Source organism: Poecilia formosa, unplaced genomic scaffold (genome assembly GCF_000485575.1).
Source record: "Poecilia formosa unplaced genomic scaffold, Poecilia_formosa-5.1.2 Scaffold430, whole genome shotgun sequence".
Taxonomy (NCBI): domain Eukaryota; kingdom Metazoa; phylum Chordata; class Actinopteri; order Cyprinodontiformes; family Poeciliidae; genus Poecilia; species Poecilia formosa.
Genome location: NW_006800369.1, coordinates 126,569 through 143,720, shown reverse-complemented (window position 1 = coordinate 143,720; position 17,152 = coordinate 126,569). Strand labels below are relative to the sequence as shown.

Here is a 17,152-nt window from a genome sequence, read left to right as displayed (position 1 = left end):
GGAAAATATATTTATTAAATATTTTCTTTAACTTAAAAATTATAGAATTATGTTAAAAATTAACTGAATATTTAGCAAAATTTTAAATATTTTATATGGTTTATTAAAAAAAGAAAATATATTTATAAATTTTCTTTAAATAAAATTGTTTTTGATTATGTTATATTAAAAAAAATAATATTTTATAAAAATTTGAGTTTATTACTTAACAAAACTTTTGTCAAATATTGCTTATATACATTTTGAGAGGCTGAAAAAGTACATATATTCCTGAAAATAAAATAAATAAGTTTAGTTGGGATATTTGTCCTAATCTAAAATTGAATGATTTTAGTTATAGTTGCTTTCAGCTGGTTTTAATTATCGGACCTCATTCAGACCAGAACCGTTTCTCCCGTAGCAGAATCTTCAGAAGTTTTTGTAACAGAGGAAGTTTGCTATTTAGGTTTCTGCCAGCGCTCCGAGCCGTACATGTAATTAGACTCAGGGAAGCATCTCTCTCTCTCTCTCTCTCTCTCTCTCTCTCTCTCTGTTTGTTTCTCTTTATCTGGATGGCAAGTCAACATCCAGAGAGATGTTGACTTTCTGGACTTTGTCTCTCTCTTTCACTCGATCCCTCTTTCTCTCTCTCCCTCCACATGGTTTTTTTTTTTTCTGGGAAACATTTGCAAACAGGAAGTTGATGTCTAAATAAAGCCCTCGCTGTTCCCTCCCTCCTGCCCCCCACGCCCTGCACAGGAAGCCTGCACGGCCCTTTTTAACGGTTACACAGACGGGAACCTTCGGAGGGGGAAGGCTTTAAATAGGCTCGGCCCAGCTCGGCACCGCAGCGGTCTGGGCTCCGGCGGCCGCCAGCCATCTAACGGTGACTGTCGCTGCCATTTTTACCCCCGGTGAGGTCAGTCCTGTCCTGGAGCCCGTCGCGATAAGTCATTGGGCTTGGTTCTGCTGCGGTCCGCTCTGTCCGGCTGAGGGTCAGTCGGGTTGACTGACCCGTCCTAAGGCAGATTAAAAGATCGGACTAAGGCTGTCTAAGCCCTACGTATTTTCTCCTCCTGAGGATTCTCGGTTTCATCTGTTGCTTCATCTTCAGATGTTTAACGAGTAACACGGGTTTTTGTGTTTCCTGTTCTGGTTTTTCACACACAGATGCTTGAAATCCTTTCAATTAGGTGTTTTTGCCTAATTGAAATTCAAACAGCAAAGTTTAGTAATAAAGTGCAGTCTAATGATTGATTAAAAGTTTAAATTAGGTAAAAAATACATTATTTACAGTTGAAACGAACTATTTTCATACACCTGATTAAAAAAGACACAGACATGTTTTTTTCTCACCATCTGAAGTTAAATCAGACTAAATTTTTCTTATTTTAGGTTAAGAGTTACCAAAATTATTTCTATTAGCTACATACCAGAAAAGTTGGCGAGAAAATTATTTTAGACATTTTTTTGTTTATTGTGTTTAAGCATTTAATTTGAGCAGGAAAGTCATTCACCTTAAAGTGGATCAATTATGGAAAATTCACACTTTGCATGTTTTTGTACTTCTGTTTGTGTTTCTACTGCTTCTGAAAACAGCAAAGCGCTTTAAACAATCCACCCAACTGTTTTTTGGCAGTAAGTTAGTTTTTTTTTGTGTGTCTGGAAAATGAGCCGTTTCAAAGACCTACTTAATGTAGTGTCACAAATCAGTAGACATGGTCAGTTACCCAGCAACCCCAGCAGAGTTCTGCCCGTTGCCTAGCAACCCGAGCTGAGCTCGAACACATTTGGTCAGCTGGTTTTACCGCTGTACGCTCTGTACAACGGCTGCTGGAAAAGACACGTGTTTTGTTGTTGACTTGCCATCCAGAAACCACTTGCTGCATTCTTGTTGCTTGTGCAGGAGGCTCCACTTCTGCTTTTCAAAGATGTACAGTTGTATAATTGCGCATCTGTTTGCAGTCATTTTCATGTCTGAGTGTAAACGTTGAGTTGGATGGCGTGGGCAGCACGTGATTAATTGGATTTAACAGCGGATGGGCAGAACTGACCAGACTAAGATCTCAATATCTAAGAATGAATGTGTCCAAAAAATGTAATGAACAAGTTTTGTATAAACTGTAGACCTATCCTAACCTGCAGTAGTGATTCATTCTTATTGTTTTAGTCTCCAAAGTGTGATCCTTGAAAGGTCAGAAGAAGCAGGAGTTTTACTGTGGGAAACGAGCCGTGCAGTCCGTATCCGGGCTGTTTGTGCCTCTGGACGGTGCCACCCCTCCCCGTGCCCTCCATGCCACCCCTGACTAAGCCGGGCCTGGCTGCTGCGCCGGTGGTGGTGATACCACAGCCTTAATGACAGGGAGCCGGAGCGCTGCGTCCGCCTCGCCCTGCCGCCTCACCTGCAGCACGCTCTCCAGTTTACACACTGCCACAGAAACGGCCCGGCGCGTCTCTGTGTGTGTATAGTTAGAACGCCGTCGGTAACACTATTACTAACTGGATGGTTTTACTGACAGTGGCCATTATGCGGATGTCTCAGCGTCCTTTTTACAGCACACTTGTCACGCTACTGACATGCCACTCTCACAGCTCGATGTGCTAAGGCCACAGAGGAGTTTTTTATTGTTAACATCACATATTTGTTGTAAAACGTTGGATTTGTGACCGACGGTTGGAGTGTGGCGACAGAATTTCTGGACATTTCAGTTTGGGAGCACCTGTTCGTCGTAAGCTGACCCACATCCACATCAAGTGCGTCCGCTCTGTTTTATGAGGTTTTATTCTGGTCTCTGGGTTACACACATGTAATTACCCTTTTAGTTCTGGTTAGACACCTCTAAAGTACAGTCAGGGTAAACAGAAAACACTTATCAGGGCTCGGCTCTCATCAGTCGCTCAGCGTGGCGGTCGCTCTCTGGTCGCTGCGGAGGAATTTGGACCGCTGCTCTTTCAGGAGCGTTTCCACCGCAGCGCTCCGGCCGGGCTGAGCAGAGAAACCCTGAGTCAGATGGATCAGCAGCGGAGAGGCAGGAGGTTCGGGTTCAGAAGGATGCTGAAAGCTGCAGCATGTCGCAATAAACAATAAATCAGTTAATTAAATTAGGATGTCTTTTTTTTTTCCTTTTTTCTGCATTAATCTTCTCATCCCTTGTTGTTCCTGTGGGAAACACAACAAACTCCACTTGGTAGAAATAATTTATAAACTAAAATGTAAATATGTCTTTATTCACCTTCTTATCACCAATAATTTATTGAATTATTTTCATTGTCATTATTATTACCTGATTGTTGTTTTTGAATTGCTGCACATACAGATGATGTCATTCAGATCACCATAATGTTTTACACACACACACACACACACACACACACACACACACACACACACACCAGCAGCTTTATCATGCGATTGATTGATTGATTAAGTGATTGGCTAACAGGAAGCTGTGAAACCAGGAGCCCAGCAGCTGCTGCTCCTCTCATCCCGGTTCTCTCTCCTCCAGGTGGAAGGAGTCGGTTTGTACTTCCGCCAGCAGCTCCTGCAGTCCCGCCATCGAGGCGCCTTTGAACTGGCCTACGTGGGCTTCGTACGGCTCACCGACATGCTCTGCAGGTGTGTGTGTGTGAGTGTGTTTATAGTCAGGCCAACAGAGGCTGAAAGGTAGCACTGCTGAGCAGCTGTGGGCAGTAATTAGTGAGTGGATGAGTTCTTAACCAGAACTTAAATCCTACTTCTTTCCCCTGATGACTCGACTCTGGCAGGCTCCATGTATCTATATATGTAAATATATATGCACAAGTCATTACAGCATTCCAAAAACGCCACACTTCTGGTGGTTTCACATTCATTCATAAGCCTGCTGATGCTGTCTAATGGTTGCCATGGAGACTTGCTGGGTATCCTAAGACTTTTCCTTTTACCTCTAATGTCCCCATCCTGATTGTGTGTAAATATTCACACACTTTATACTTTTCCAAATGTTGTTCTGACCAGGATAAGCAACTAGTTCCACTGGCAGATTATTTAATTTACAACACGAGAAATTTTTTTTGAGTGAAATAATCATCAATATTAAGGAATTATTTACTTAAAACAAGCTATTCTGTTTATTGCTGAAAATTTACTACGTTTATTTCAAATGAGATATTTGCACTATAAACTAGGCTAAAAATAACGGATAAGATTTTGTGTTTTTGCAGTGTATTTATGAATATTTAACACTTTGGATGGAGCAGCTTGTCAGGAATTAATCAATTTCAACTTTGGAATCAAGTATATTCTATCCTGTCCTATTCTGTTCTGTACTCTGATTAACTGAACCATGTCAGATTCGGATTTTATAAAACCGATTCTTTTTTTTCCTTAATGTCGGGTTTTTCCCCAACTAAATAAAAGGACTGAAATTAAAGGTTGGGTTTGTCTGAAATGTCTGAGTGTGAGATTATGCTGCTGCAATAAAACCTGGGTTTATTACGGGGCGGTGTACCAACAAGCCTGGCGGACGCTGCAGGAGTAATTCCTGTATTAGCATGAGGGACGGTCAGCGTTCCTGTTTTCCTGTGAAAGCGCTGCGGCAGGTGACGGGCCGCTCCGCCGTTCGCTTTGAACCAGCCAGTGCTCAGCAAAGCGTCCTCCTGTTTTGTTGTTCTGCGGAAACCCTGCCTCCTTCTCTTTGTGTTTTATAAGGAGGGCGACATTCTGGTGGTTGTGAAGGATGCTGGGAGTGTGTTTGCTCTGCTCTGTGTGGATGGTATGCAGACTGTGCGCTGCGTTACAGGGTGTTGATTGCGGGGTGCCTGACCGCAGGCCTTTGATGCTCCGCCTTTGCTGCGTTCCTCTGTGTTTTCACTCCATCTCTGCTGCGTCTCTATCCTTCCCTCTTCTTCTGTCCTTACTCACTTTCTCCTTTTTCCTTTTTTTTTTGCACTTTCATCTGCAGCAGATTTCCAAATTGTTACGCTCGAAACGCCTCCAAATAAAACGTTTTACAGAGATGCCACTTTTGTTCCTCGTGTTGATTTGGACAGTATGGCGGACAATACACCGTATTTTCTGAAGTATAAGCCACACTTTAATTTGATCAGAAAACGTCAGTAAAACCGCCCTGTTAGTGAATTGATCAGGACTAATTCTGGTTGTGCTTACTGACCTTGTGTGATTCATGGTCAAAATGTTTTAGTTACATTAAATTACAGCCACCGCAGCCAGGAGCGTCGTGCAGTAAATACGTACTGTTCTTTGCTTTTGTAACCCTTCTGTGTTCGTCTCAGGTCCAGTAGGTTGGCTTCACGACAGACACATTCAGGTTCGTTGTATTTATTTTAAGAAAAGAGGAAATCAAGTTGTTGGTTAACATCAGTCCAGCAGCTTCTACCTCTTTACAATAAATAACCCAAAACAATCTAAAAAGCAATGGCTCCCAATGAGCAGTTAACAGTAGTTAAATTAAACATAAATGTTCAACATTAATAATAATAACAGTTAAAAACACATAAGAAAAACGTAGCAAAATTACTCGTGAAACACTGTGTATGATTGAATTTGTCTAAAATATATGTTAAAATATAATCATTCTGAAGAAAATACAGAGCTGATTCTAATCAGTCTGTTACCGACGGCAACAGAAAAAAGGAGGCGGAGCTGTCGGTTACGGGTTGCTATGGTAACCACCAACTGCCAAGGAGCTTAAAACACCAATAAATGTCTGGAGAAACAACTTGACTAAACAAAATAAATTACAAAGAATAAAGAAACTTTGACAACCTTCTCATCCGTAATATTGTTGAAATAAAACCCTGTTACACTTTGACTGTTTGCTTCCCTTATTTCGCCTTACAGTCCGGTGCGTTTTATATATGAAAAACGATTACAATAAAAAATAAAAATGAAAATAGACGATTCATTGACAGTGCGCCTTGTAATTTAGTATGGAAAATATAGCAAGCATTTAATGTCGGTCGATAATCGATATCAATAATTATTAAATAGTTAAACAAATAACATTTTAATTTATTAAATAAAATAAAATAAAGGGAAATTAAATTGTGACATAATTTAGTTATGTTCTGTTTTGTGTTTGTCGTGAATGTTTCCACTTCAATGTTTATCTCCTTGTTTTTGTTTATTTGATTTTTGTTGCTGTTATTTGTTCTCTTATTTATTTTGTAGATCAATACCTCTTTTTGTTTGTATGTTTTTTATATGCACTATTTAGTGAAAAAAAGTTACAAATATTTTTAAGAAATATTAAATAAAAAAACTAATAAATGTATAGGTAAAAATAAAGTACAAATATGATAAATTGATAATAAAGGAGGTATCAATTTAATTGCATACCTCTTTGTTTACTTTTTGTTTTCTTATGTTGTTTTTTTGTTTGTTTTATTTTGTTTTTGTTGCTATTATTCTCTTATCCGGTTATTTATTTTGTAGATTAATACCTCTTTTTGTTACTCTATAATGTTTGTTTGATATATACCAATTAGTGAATAAAAATACAAAAAAAACAAAAAAACAAGTAAATGTATAGGTGAAGATAAATACAAATATATGATTAATTGATAATAAATAGCTAAAATAATAAAAAATAAAAACTATCTGAAATGCTGCCATCTGCTGTTGTGACCCTTCCTTTCTTGTCCTCAGTTTTCCCTACATGTTTATTTTTTTAGCAGTAAATGAATGAGTTCTGGATCATTTTCCTGATGTTTCTGCGTTTTAAGGAGCGGCAGTCGGAACCTGCAGCAGCTTCCAACCCGCTGGCTCTCCGAGGTTCTGGAAGAGGTCAAATCCAGCGACCCAACATCGAAGCTGTGTGCCACGCGGCGAAGCGCCGGAATACCGTTCTATATCCAGGTAGACGTTACGAAACACTTAGAGAGAGTCCGAAGGGTGCTTGAGATCCTTGGAAGTCACGCTGATGATTTTAAAGAAGTTTCTGCTTCAGAAATAAACCCATCGAGAGCGCAGCGAGACTCGGAACCAGCAGGTGAACAGAACCTTCCTGTTGTTGTAACGGAGGTCGTTCTTCCTGGCAAAGGAGTTTAGTTTGCATTTTTAGGTAAAGATAACAAGAAAGTACAGCCATCTTTTCATTTTAGCATTTTGCATATATGTACATGATAAAAATAATCTGAAGTTCTAAATTTAATTAAATATTTTTGAATATGAAAAGCGTTTTCTTCTATTAGAAAGATTTCTGGAGGTTTCCTTGTTGGACTTATTAAACCAGTTAGATTAAAGTTGGCTAAAAAACTAACTTAAAGACACAAATATTACAAAACATTTGAAAAATAAGTCAACTTTTTATTTTGATACATCTCTACCATGAGGAATTTGTTGACATTTTCATGAAGCTCCATTTTATTTCTATTTTTAGGTTTTACGATGAATAAAAACTTGAAACGTTTGCATTTTCTTTCATGAAATGTTGATATTTCAGTATATATGTTAAAGAGCTACTTAGTTTCCAATAAAGTGGAAATGATTCATCAGATTAATTGTCACGAATCGATTCATTGTCAACTAATTTTGTAATTGATTAATTGTTATATGGAGCATGCAGACTCAAAAAAAGGCCACAGTCAGAGCAATAATTAATATTTATAATATTGAATAAAAATGCTTAAATTTGCAGAATCTGATGATTTTTTTATCCAGTTATTTATCAGAATAATCAATAGACCATTCTGATAACTAAAATAATTGCTAGGGTGTACATAGTTTTTAATACATTCTCGTGTATTGATATTTATTTTTGTTTGAGGTATAAAGATATATTTAAAAAACAAATTTATGTTATCTGATAGGGATGCAACTAACTATTAATTTAATAACCGATTATTCTATTAATTATTTGGACGATAAATCGATTAATTGGACAAAAAAATGTCACATTCTACAGATTTTTCATTTAACCACTTAAGCTTTTTTGATGCAAGGTTACAAATACATTAAAATATGCAAATAAACAAATAATTCTATTTCTTTCTTTAAATCAAATAAAGATTTTATTGGCTAAAATGCAATAACATATCATTACTTTAGTGATTTTGAGCTGACTAATATAAAATAATCAGTTTTGGGTGAAATATTTACAATTAAAGGTTTTTATCTTAAATGCAAAATGTATTTTTTAACAGTTTGGGCTTAATTACTGCTCTGAATGTGTTTTTGTTTAGCATTTGTTCTCTTTCTTTGGTAGCATACTCCAATTAATCGATTAATCGTGATTAATCGTTGATCATGTTGACTGGAATCATCTGTTACGTTTCTGTTCACTTCAGTTTAGGTTTAAATCATTGACTGCAGATTAAATCTTTGTTTTCTCACACAGCCTTTATACACCAACTGGGCTGAAACTCAGTGACCTCTGGTTGACCTCTATGAGTGTATTATCTCTGACTCAGAGTATAATTCAGCCACAGCTTGACCTTTAACCTTCCTCTGATCACTAATATTGAAACTACACACAACAGCCTCCATGTTTTGTCAGCGTTTTTCTGTCTTGTGGTTTCTGGAGACTGTGACATCACTGTCTCTGATTCTGTTACGTTTTAGAGCCAGGATGACATAAAACTACAGGTTTAGTCTCTATTTTTTATTTTTAGAAGTTTTTGATATGATCTTTAGTTGTTTCTGATAAGATGACGGAGAGAGAAGTGAGGGGGAAATCGATGTCTTGGCAGAGCTTTGGCTGCATTCCTTTACGCTGAGAGGGAGAGTTGGATCCGGGAAGGGCGGCCGGCGTCATGCTGGTCCAGACGGGTTCACAGGAACCAGGAGAACCGGGCCGCACCGCTGACTCCTCCTGCTCCTTACATCCTTCACTGCTCGGCTTAATTTTTGACAGTTTTCCTCACTGTGAAAAGTATTTTTGGTTTGGTTTCTACTGGAAATGAGAAAAACAAACTAATTTAGAAAAAATTATTTTACTGCAAAATATAGAAGCCTGATTTAATAAATAATTTATTAAGATTCATGGAAAACATACCAGTAAATATACCAAAATATACCAGTTCTACTGGCAGATTCCTTCCTTTCTTTCTTTCTTTCTTTCTTTCTTTCTTTCTTTCTTTCTTTCTTTCTTTCCATCTTTCTTTCTTTCTTTCTCTCTCTCTCTCTCTCTCTCTCTCTCTGTGTCTCTTCCTTCCTTCCTTCCTCCCTCCCTCCATCTCTTTCTTCCTGCCTTCCTGCTGTAATTATCTGCCAGTGGATCTAGTATTTTTTCATCATCACTAATTAATCATTGACTTTAATAAGCTTCTATTTCTTGCTGTTTTCTTTCATTCCAGCTGCACTGAGGTGTTTCCTCTGGAATCATTTTCTTGTTAACTTGTTTCAGTATTTATCCGGCCCAGCCCGGCCGGCTCCCGTCTCTGAGATAACTCTGCTCCCATCAGAATGAAGTAATCCAGCCAGAGTATCGCTGCCTGGATTACTGCCTCGCTGCCTCTTCATGTTAACGAAGCGCAGCTGGAGTTGCGATCAGAGCCATAAAACAAACAGCCTTGTTCTGCGTTACTGAGGATTCTCAGTCATCGAGGTCATTCCTACTGTCACCGGCTGGACAGAAAACGACTCTCGCTGCTTTGCTTCTCGCACCAATGATTCATGATTTCACAACTTTTTCACATTTAACTCAGCTGAAAAACAGACACTGTCAAGGAGGAAACGCAAAACAGAAGAGAAACAAGCAGTTTTAACCCGTTTGGAAAAAAAGGTGCTTCTTTGAACAGGTTACCATAACTCTGTGGCCTATACAAAACACATTAATTACATTTTTTCATAAAATCATTCTTAGATAATGAGATTTTAGTGTGTTTTAAGACATCTTGTTACTTAAAATCCAAATAATCTGTTGCTAGCCACATGAAAATGGCTGCAAACAGATGCACAACTATACAACTGTACATCTTTGAAAAGCAAAAGTGGAGCCTCCTGCACAACCAACAAGAATCCAGCAAATGGTTTCTGTATTTTATGTTAACAACAAAACTCTTGTACTTTCCAGCAGCCATTGTACAGTGCACAAAACCAGCAAAAGTAAACAAGCAATCGAACAGAAACATCTGACACATTGATTCTAGGAATGGATGATGAAAACTTATCATTATATACGCGTTTCGTATCAGTTGATATCAATAATTATTGATTAGAGGTTTGTTTAAATGTCTGAAATGCTGCCAAACTGGAGGTGTGGCCTTTCCTGTTTATACACAGTTTTCTCTGATTTCTGTTATTTTTTATTTTTAAGCAGTTAAGAGAAAACTGAAACTGCTGCCTGCTACTCAACAGGTTGTTTCTAGGTAACCATAGTTGAGGGACTTAATAGTGCTTGTCACCAAGCAAGTTGTTGCTAGGTAACCAAATATTGTGAGCGTTAGTTGATTCCTCCGACCTAGCTTAGCTGGCTCTGAAAGATTGAGTGGCTAAAGTTTTCCCTCTGCCTACATCTCCCAGAATGCTGTGCAGTTCTGGATTGGTGTTCAGAGAATAGTCTATATATTGAATATTTTCAGATGTGTTATCTATTGATATTGATCATGTGATCCTTTGTAAATTCTCTTCAAACTGGAAAATGTCAGTCTCTGCTTCAGGTCAGTCACGTTTTAATTTTGCGGCTTTTGAACGACGCCTCGGTTTCCCCTGCAGGCGCTGCTCTCCTCGGAGCCGAAGGCATCCAGCTGCAGCCTGCTGAAGGCGACCATGAAGCAGCTCATCGCTCTGGCCTCGCCGGCGGCTGACAGGAGCACCGACGCCTCCACCGTGCCTCAGGTTGGACCCTCTCACTCACAGATTCAAACTTTTCTGATGTGGTTTCCAAACATGCGTTCCCCTCACCACAGGTGCATGCCCTGAACATCCTCAGAGCTCTGTACAGAGACACTCGTCTGGGGGAAAACATCATTCCCTTTGTCTCAGAGGGGATGCAAGCTGCTGTGCTGGGATTCACCTCTCCTGTGTGGGCGGTAAGGCTAAATCTGAAGCTTTTACTTCATAAAAAGCAACATTAAGGTCTTATTACTGACCAGACTGCTGCATCCTAAATGCACAAAGGAGCGTTAGAGGAGATCCTTCTCCCCAGCACCTCTCAGCAAATGTTTACATTTTTCACATTTATTTTTATTTATTGATGCCCTCATTAAACAAACAAAGTAGAAAATAGTAAAGCTAATAATCTCAACAGTACGGATAGTTTTGGGAGATCTTAAAAATCATTCGGTTTCATTTATAGTTAAAATGATAAATGAAAATTCTCATCATGGCAAGAAATTTATCCTGATGAATGATACGATACATGCAGTTTTTTTTTATTGTTAATCTTATTTTTAACATTTTCTGTTTTTGTGTGAACCTTTATACGAGATGCTTCTGTTACACATAAATTTCACTGAAGGCTGAACATCTTAGAAAAACAGAGTGTCTTCAGTCAGAGGCTTCTTCAAATACATTGTAATACAGACTGCTACAGGAGGTCATTCCATCACTATCTGCACTAACTCTGAATAATTTTTAATTTATATGAGTTATAGCAACATTTAATTTCCCTTTGTGATCAACAAACTACTTTTTAATTGAATTATTTCTATTTCTAAGTTCAGTGAAGTTCAAGAATGTTTCTTTTAAAAATCTTCCTAATTCCACCTGTTTGTTTTCCAGGTGAGGAACTCCTCCACGCTCCTCTTCAGCACTCTGATCACGAGGATCTTTGGCGTGAAGAGAGGGAAAGACGAACACTCAAAGAAGAACAGGTCTGCTGCTTCTCCCTCTCCCTTTTGTTACTCCTCTGAGTTTCAGGTTTGAAGCGTTCTGCAGACGTCCAATGGGAAAATAGCGAAAGAATCATTTCCAGAACTTTACATGCATGAATGTAAAAAAATACAGGAAATAAAAGCAGATTTGGGCGCACCAGGCTTTGCTGTTCAACTTAAAAAAAAAAAAAAAATTCAAAGTTAAGTTGCAGAATAAGCATCGCCACCGAGCGGCGCTGTTGTAACGCCGCCCTGGCTGAAGGTTGGCCTTTGCACAGATTCAGATTTCAGGTTTGCTGCAGGAATGACGAAGCAGAAAACGTTTCTGTCAAAACAACCTGAGGAGTATCACTCTTTAAATAGTCACATAAATATCATCCAGTCTGCATGAGATGATAAATATGTCACTTTTATTCCACATTTTCCAGTAATTGGACTGTCTCCTAAACTGAGTGTGTTCAAAGTGGGGTCTGCGGGCCATTTGTGGCGCCTGGACTGATGTTTGTGCGGTCCCCCAAGCCGCAAATAATTTCGTTATTTATTCAAGGATAAATCAGGAAAAAAATAAGGCTTTTAAACCAAAATCTACTTAAAAAACTGTTGCATGCAACCCAAAGTGATCATCTTGTCCTAACTTCCTGGTTTCCTGTCGTTGTCATGGTAACTAGGACCACATATACTCATTGACTTGGACTCTAAAGCAATGCCTGGTTTTCCCAAATCTGCTTTTATTTCCTGTATTAAAACTTGGCTGAGTGCAGCAAGTGCTTTCAGATGAAGAGTGACCTAGATCCTGTTTCTACTGCTGAGAACAGACAAAATGTTTTTCCAGGTTTCTTTAATCGAGCCCAAAATAATAAACAAACTGGGCCGCAATTCATTTAACAAGGAAAACGTTCAAAAACTTTTGAAGTTTTGGATCTACAATCTCATTAGTACAAAAAAAAGTCTGATTATTTATTTATTTAAACCAGTTAATGCTTATTTTATTGTTGAGTTGGTAAAAAAATAAACATTTTTGGTGATTTTGCTTTTTTTTAAAAAATTTTTTGACCAGTGAAAACTTTTGAGCTGACAATTTCGGCCAGAAAGTTTGGAAATCATAAAATATGTGGGTGGATCTCAGTGCTTTTTCTTTTTTTCTTTTAAATATGAGCGTACACTAATGTTAAGACTTGCTGTCAAAAACACGAGGTGACACAGTTAGCCGTGGCTACGATGTTTACATCACGGTCTATAAGTATCGCACGCTCAAAATGAGTTTCCATGTGTAAACAGTCGTCTTGTTTATGAGTTAAACCCTCGTTGTTTTGGTTGAATCCGTATTGGCTCCGCTTTGGAGAATTGTTTGAAAGATTGCGGATTGCTTTTTAAGGTTTTCGGAAGAGTCCAGCCTCACAGCACCTTGTCAAACAACAGCTCAAGTGTTTGGAGAAAGCGAATCGAAATAGACGGCAGGCTTCAAGTGTTTTTCCCACAAGCATTTAGATATTTTATAATTGTCATGAAGGGCAGGGTGGTTGAGAAGCTAAGCTGCAGCAACATGATTCAGCTGAGGCTGATTTTATCTTCTCCTTTTTGTTTTCCACTCTGAAAAAATCGACTAAAAATGATTGAAGTTGTGATAGAGCTTTATTTATTAAAAAACAAACATAAAAAACATTTGATTTAATTCAAAACTGACAAGCTGCTCATTAAAATCAGCAAAAAAAATATACTCATTGGTGTGTTTTAAACTTCTGTTAGTTCAAGTTTAAATCTGCATTAAAAACAACAAAACATGGAGATTTTATTGTAGTAAAACCTAAAATTGTTGCTAAAGTAATAAAAACTCAGTTTCTTCTGCTCCCACTGTCTCTTTAAATATTACAATGAGTTGAAATCACAGCCGCTACTTACGACTTCATTTATTTTATTTTATTATACAAGTATTTTTGAATTAAATACAATTTTTCACAGTTTATAAGCACTGACAGGTCTATGAACAATAGTGTCATTAAGTCCTGCTTAAAATAAGATCTAAAAAGTCTTGTGCAAATATTAAAGATTAGAAAAGCAGGTTGACAATGTTAGTGGTGCTGTTATTTAAGGCGGGGTGTAAAAAGCCCGTTTGCAGAACGATGGGGACAATCAATCTGTTGTAGGTTAGCATTGTTCCCAGACAGACGATCAGAGTAAGACATTGGGCATTTCTCTCAGTAAACTCTGACTGTGGAAAACACGTTTGGGTCTTTTCCGTTTTATAGAACCTGTTAAAAACCAGCTGTAACTCCAGTTTTGGTCCAGCACTGGAGCCACTTTGATAAAACGACCTTATTAGCAAATAACTTGGGTTAACAATGTGGTGTGTGCTGTTTAATGTGACGGTAAAATGCTAAAGTTTGGTGCTACAGCTGGTATTATAGCTCTTCAGCCTCTTCATATAACATAACAGTATTACCCTTGTTATACCAAAATTAGCTAATCATCACTAAGCTTTAGTTTAATAAGAATGACTGATCTAGCATTTAACATTAGCTTGATTAGTATATTAGCTTTATCACATTTAGCATGCTAACTGGTGGTAAAACTGATTGTGTTAGCTTTCTGTTTAACATTTAGCTAAATGCTTTGTCACACCTAACATGCTGTTGCCAAAATAAAGGTTGAGAGAAGCTGGCTTGGTTGACATTTCCGATCTATCATGTAATTTTGATTTAGAAACATTAGCTTTGTACAATATTAAGGTGAGTTTTTATTAAAACTTCTCTATAGACTTTAACATATTGCTTTGTCACTGTTAGCATGCTAGATATTGGTAAAATGAAGTCTCTCAGAGAGGTTAGCTTGGATGATATTTTTGATCTGACATTTTTTTTATATTAATATATGCTCTTTTTATTGGCCTTGTACAATAGTAAAGTAGGTTTTATTAAACTTCTTTTTAACTGTTAGCATTTTGCTGCGTCACAGTTAGCATGCTAGCTATCGGTAAAATGATGCATCATAGTTAGCTTGGCAGATATGTTAGATTGTTTCTATTTAATAATGGACTGTATTAGCCTTGTACAATTGTAAAGCAGCTTTTATTAAGTTTCTATATAACCTTTGGCAGGTTCTTTGTCACAATTAGCATGCTAGCTGTTGGTAGAATGAAGCCTTGCAGAGACGTTAGCATGGTTTAAATGTTGATATATCTGCTACCTCGTTTCTATTTAGTAACAGAGATTGGGTTTTTTGCAACATCAGAAATGGGGTTTATTAATTTTTGTGTAGCTTTTAGCTCATTACTTTGGTTTGCCAAGAGGTAGTAAAATGCTGCCTCACAGGAGAGTTAGCTTGGCTGATATTCTTAAATCTATTTTCTTGTTGTTTTTTGTTAACATAGACCATGCATTTATACTTGAAAAACATTGGTAGGTGTTGATTGATCAAATTAAATGTTAATTTCCAGTCCCAGGTTTGCAGTTTGACCGACAGTCAGTGAAGTTTTGTATGATTGGGACTCTGAAGTGATTTTGAAGTTGTTGGGTAATCCAGGCCAAACTTCCCCAGGGCTTTCTGCTCCAGAGTCTCTGTCTGGTTCCTTATGTAGTATTTTTACTGGCTCAAGGCCTCCGAATGCTGTTACCCCAGCTGAGTTTGCTCCTGTTTATCTTCTACATGTGGTTTTAGTCTTCTGTCCAACACCTTGTTCAGCTTTCTGATATGTAATGCTCCTCTTATTATAGCATGAGGTTATTTTTATGTGCTTGTGAGAGAATTTGTTTCGTAATAAATGAAAAATACTATTATGGAAATTATCTCTTGAAGTCGTATTGATTTGGTTTATTTCTTTTTTAGTAGTGTAATTGTCAAATTTATCTTCTTCATATCAGAGAATTGCAGTTGTTTTGCAACTTATTCTGATAATTGCATCTTTGGAAGTTTGTCTTTTCCGCAGTCTGTTGTGCATCTGGTCCCTGTTATTACCGTGACTTTGTGGTTGTGATCTCTGGCAGCAGAAAACGTATTGTGACAGCTTGTCCACTCTAATATTTGGCTCTGTGTGTGTGCAGCGTTCTCCTGGTTCACTGGAGCTGGAGAATAAACACATTTCCTGCTCACACAAACAGAATTATGTGTATTTGAGTGTTTGGAAAGCCTGGATTTGATGTTGTCTGTGGGAATGCCAGATGTGTATTTTCTGAAATAACTTGTATCCAGTTATATTGTTTGCTTGGGGATCGTCGTCCAACTAAAGCGCAGACCGATGGCTCGCTACGCTCCGTGACCACGGATGGATGTCGATGAGATATCGTGGTGGAGATAAATGCAACTGTAAACAAAGCTGACAGAGCTAAGATTGCTCACTGCATTCCAGCCAAGGCCCCCGCCGACTTTATCTCAACGCTGCCTCAACTCCTCACTTTGCACTTCACATGTACATATAAAAATGTCCAGATTAATGCCGCAGAGGGGCTTTTGAGCGTTGCCGTAAATGTTTCTTTGCCAAGCTCCTCTGGAAGGTTACTCCCTTTTCAGCAGAGGGTAAAGTATTGCTAAAGGTCTTGGTGTCATGCACGTGTGTACGGATTTCATGGATTGCAGATGCATTTGCAGGAATTTGACAGACTCCCCATCGAGAAAAATACACATCTAAAATGCTTTTAATACATCCTGACCACCCACAGAATGATTAAAGATCACAGTCACAAACTAATCCTGAAACAAATGCTGAAACTACAAACTAAATGTTAATATTAAACCTTTAAGGGTGACCTGTTACGCTTCCTTGAACAGACTAGGATAGATTCATGGGCTAGCCAAAACATTACATTTCATTTATGGCACAAAATCAATATTAGATAATGAGATTTTAATCTGACCAGTTCCCGCCTCTACTTTTTCACTCACACGCGAAAATGGCTGCAATAATACAACCGTACATTTTTGAAAACCAGAAGTGGAGCCTCCTGCACAACCAACAAGAATGCAGCAAGTGATAAGTCAACAGGAAAACTTATTTTTTCCAGCGCAGGAAGTGGTAAAACCAGTTAACCAAATGTGCTAGAGTTCCGCTTGGGTTGCTAGGTGACAGGCGGAATTCTGCTTGGGTTGCTAGGTGACGGGCAGAATTGCACTTGGGTTGCTAGGTGACGGGCGGAATTCCGCTTGGGTTGCTAGGTGACAGGCGGAATTCCGCTTGGGTTGCTAGGTGACGGGCAGAATTGCACTGGGGTTGCTAGGTGACGGGCGGAATTCCACTTGGGTTGCTAGGTGACGGGCGGAATTCCGCTTGGGTTGCTAGGTGATGGGTGGAATTTCGCTGGGGTTGCTAGGTGATGGGTGGAATTTCGCTGGGGTTGCTAGGTAACGGGCTGGTCTTCCCTGGGGTTGCTAAGTAATGGACTGGCCTTCCCTGGGGTTGCTAGGTAACGGGCTGTCTTCCCTGGGG

The 17,152-nt window shown here is 38.5% G+C and overlaps 1 protein-coding gene across 2 annotated transcripts in view; it reads left to right on the top strand.

The window, feature by feature from the left end:
• thada (THADA armadillo repeat containing) overlaps window positions 1-17,152 on the top strand; it is a 115,647-nt gene that overhangs the window by 21,226 nt on the left and 77,269 nt on the right. For both annotated transcript variants that reach the window (XM_016663589.1, XM_007577166.2), the window contains exons 22-26: window positions 3,486-3,595; window positions 6,706-6,838; window positions 10,637-10,759; window positions 10,831-10,953; window positions 11,645-11,736. In XM_016663589.1, coding sequence (XP_016519075.1) covers window positions 3,486-3,595; window positions 6,706-6,838; window positions 10,637-10,759; window positions 10,831-10,953; window positions 11,645-11,736 — 581 coding nt within the window. The remainder of the gene's footprint in view (window positions 1-3,485; window positions 3,596-6,705; window positions 6,839-10,636; window positions 10,760-10,830; window positions 10,954-11,644; window positions 11,737-17,152) is intronic.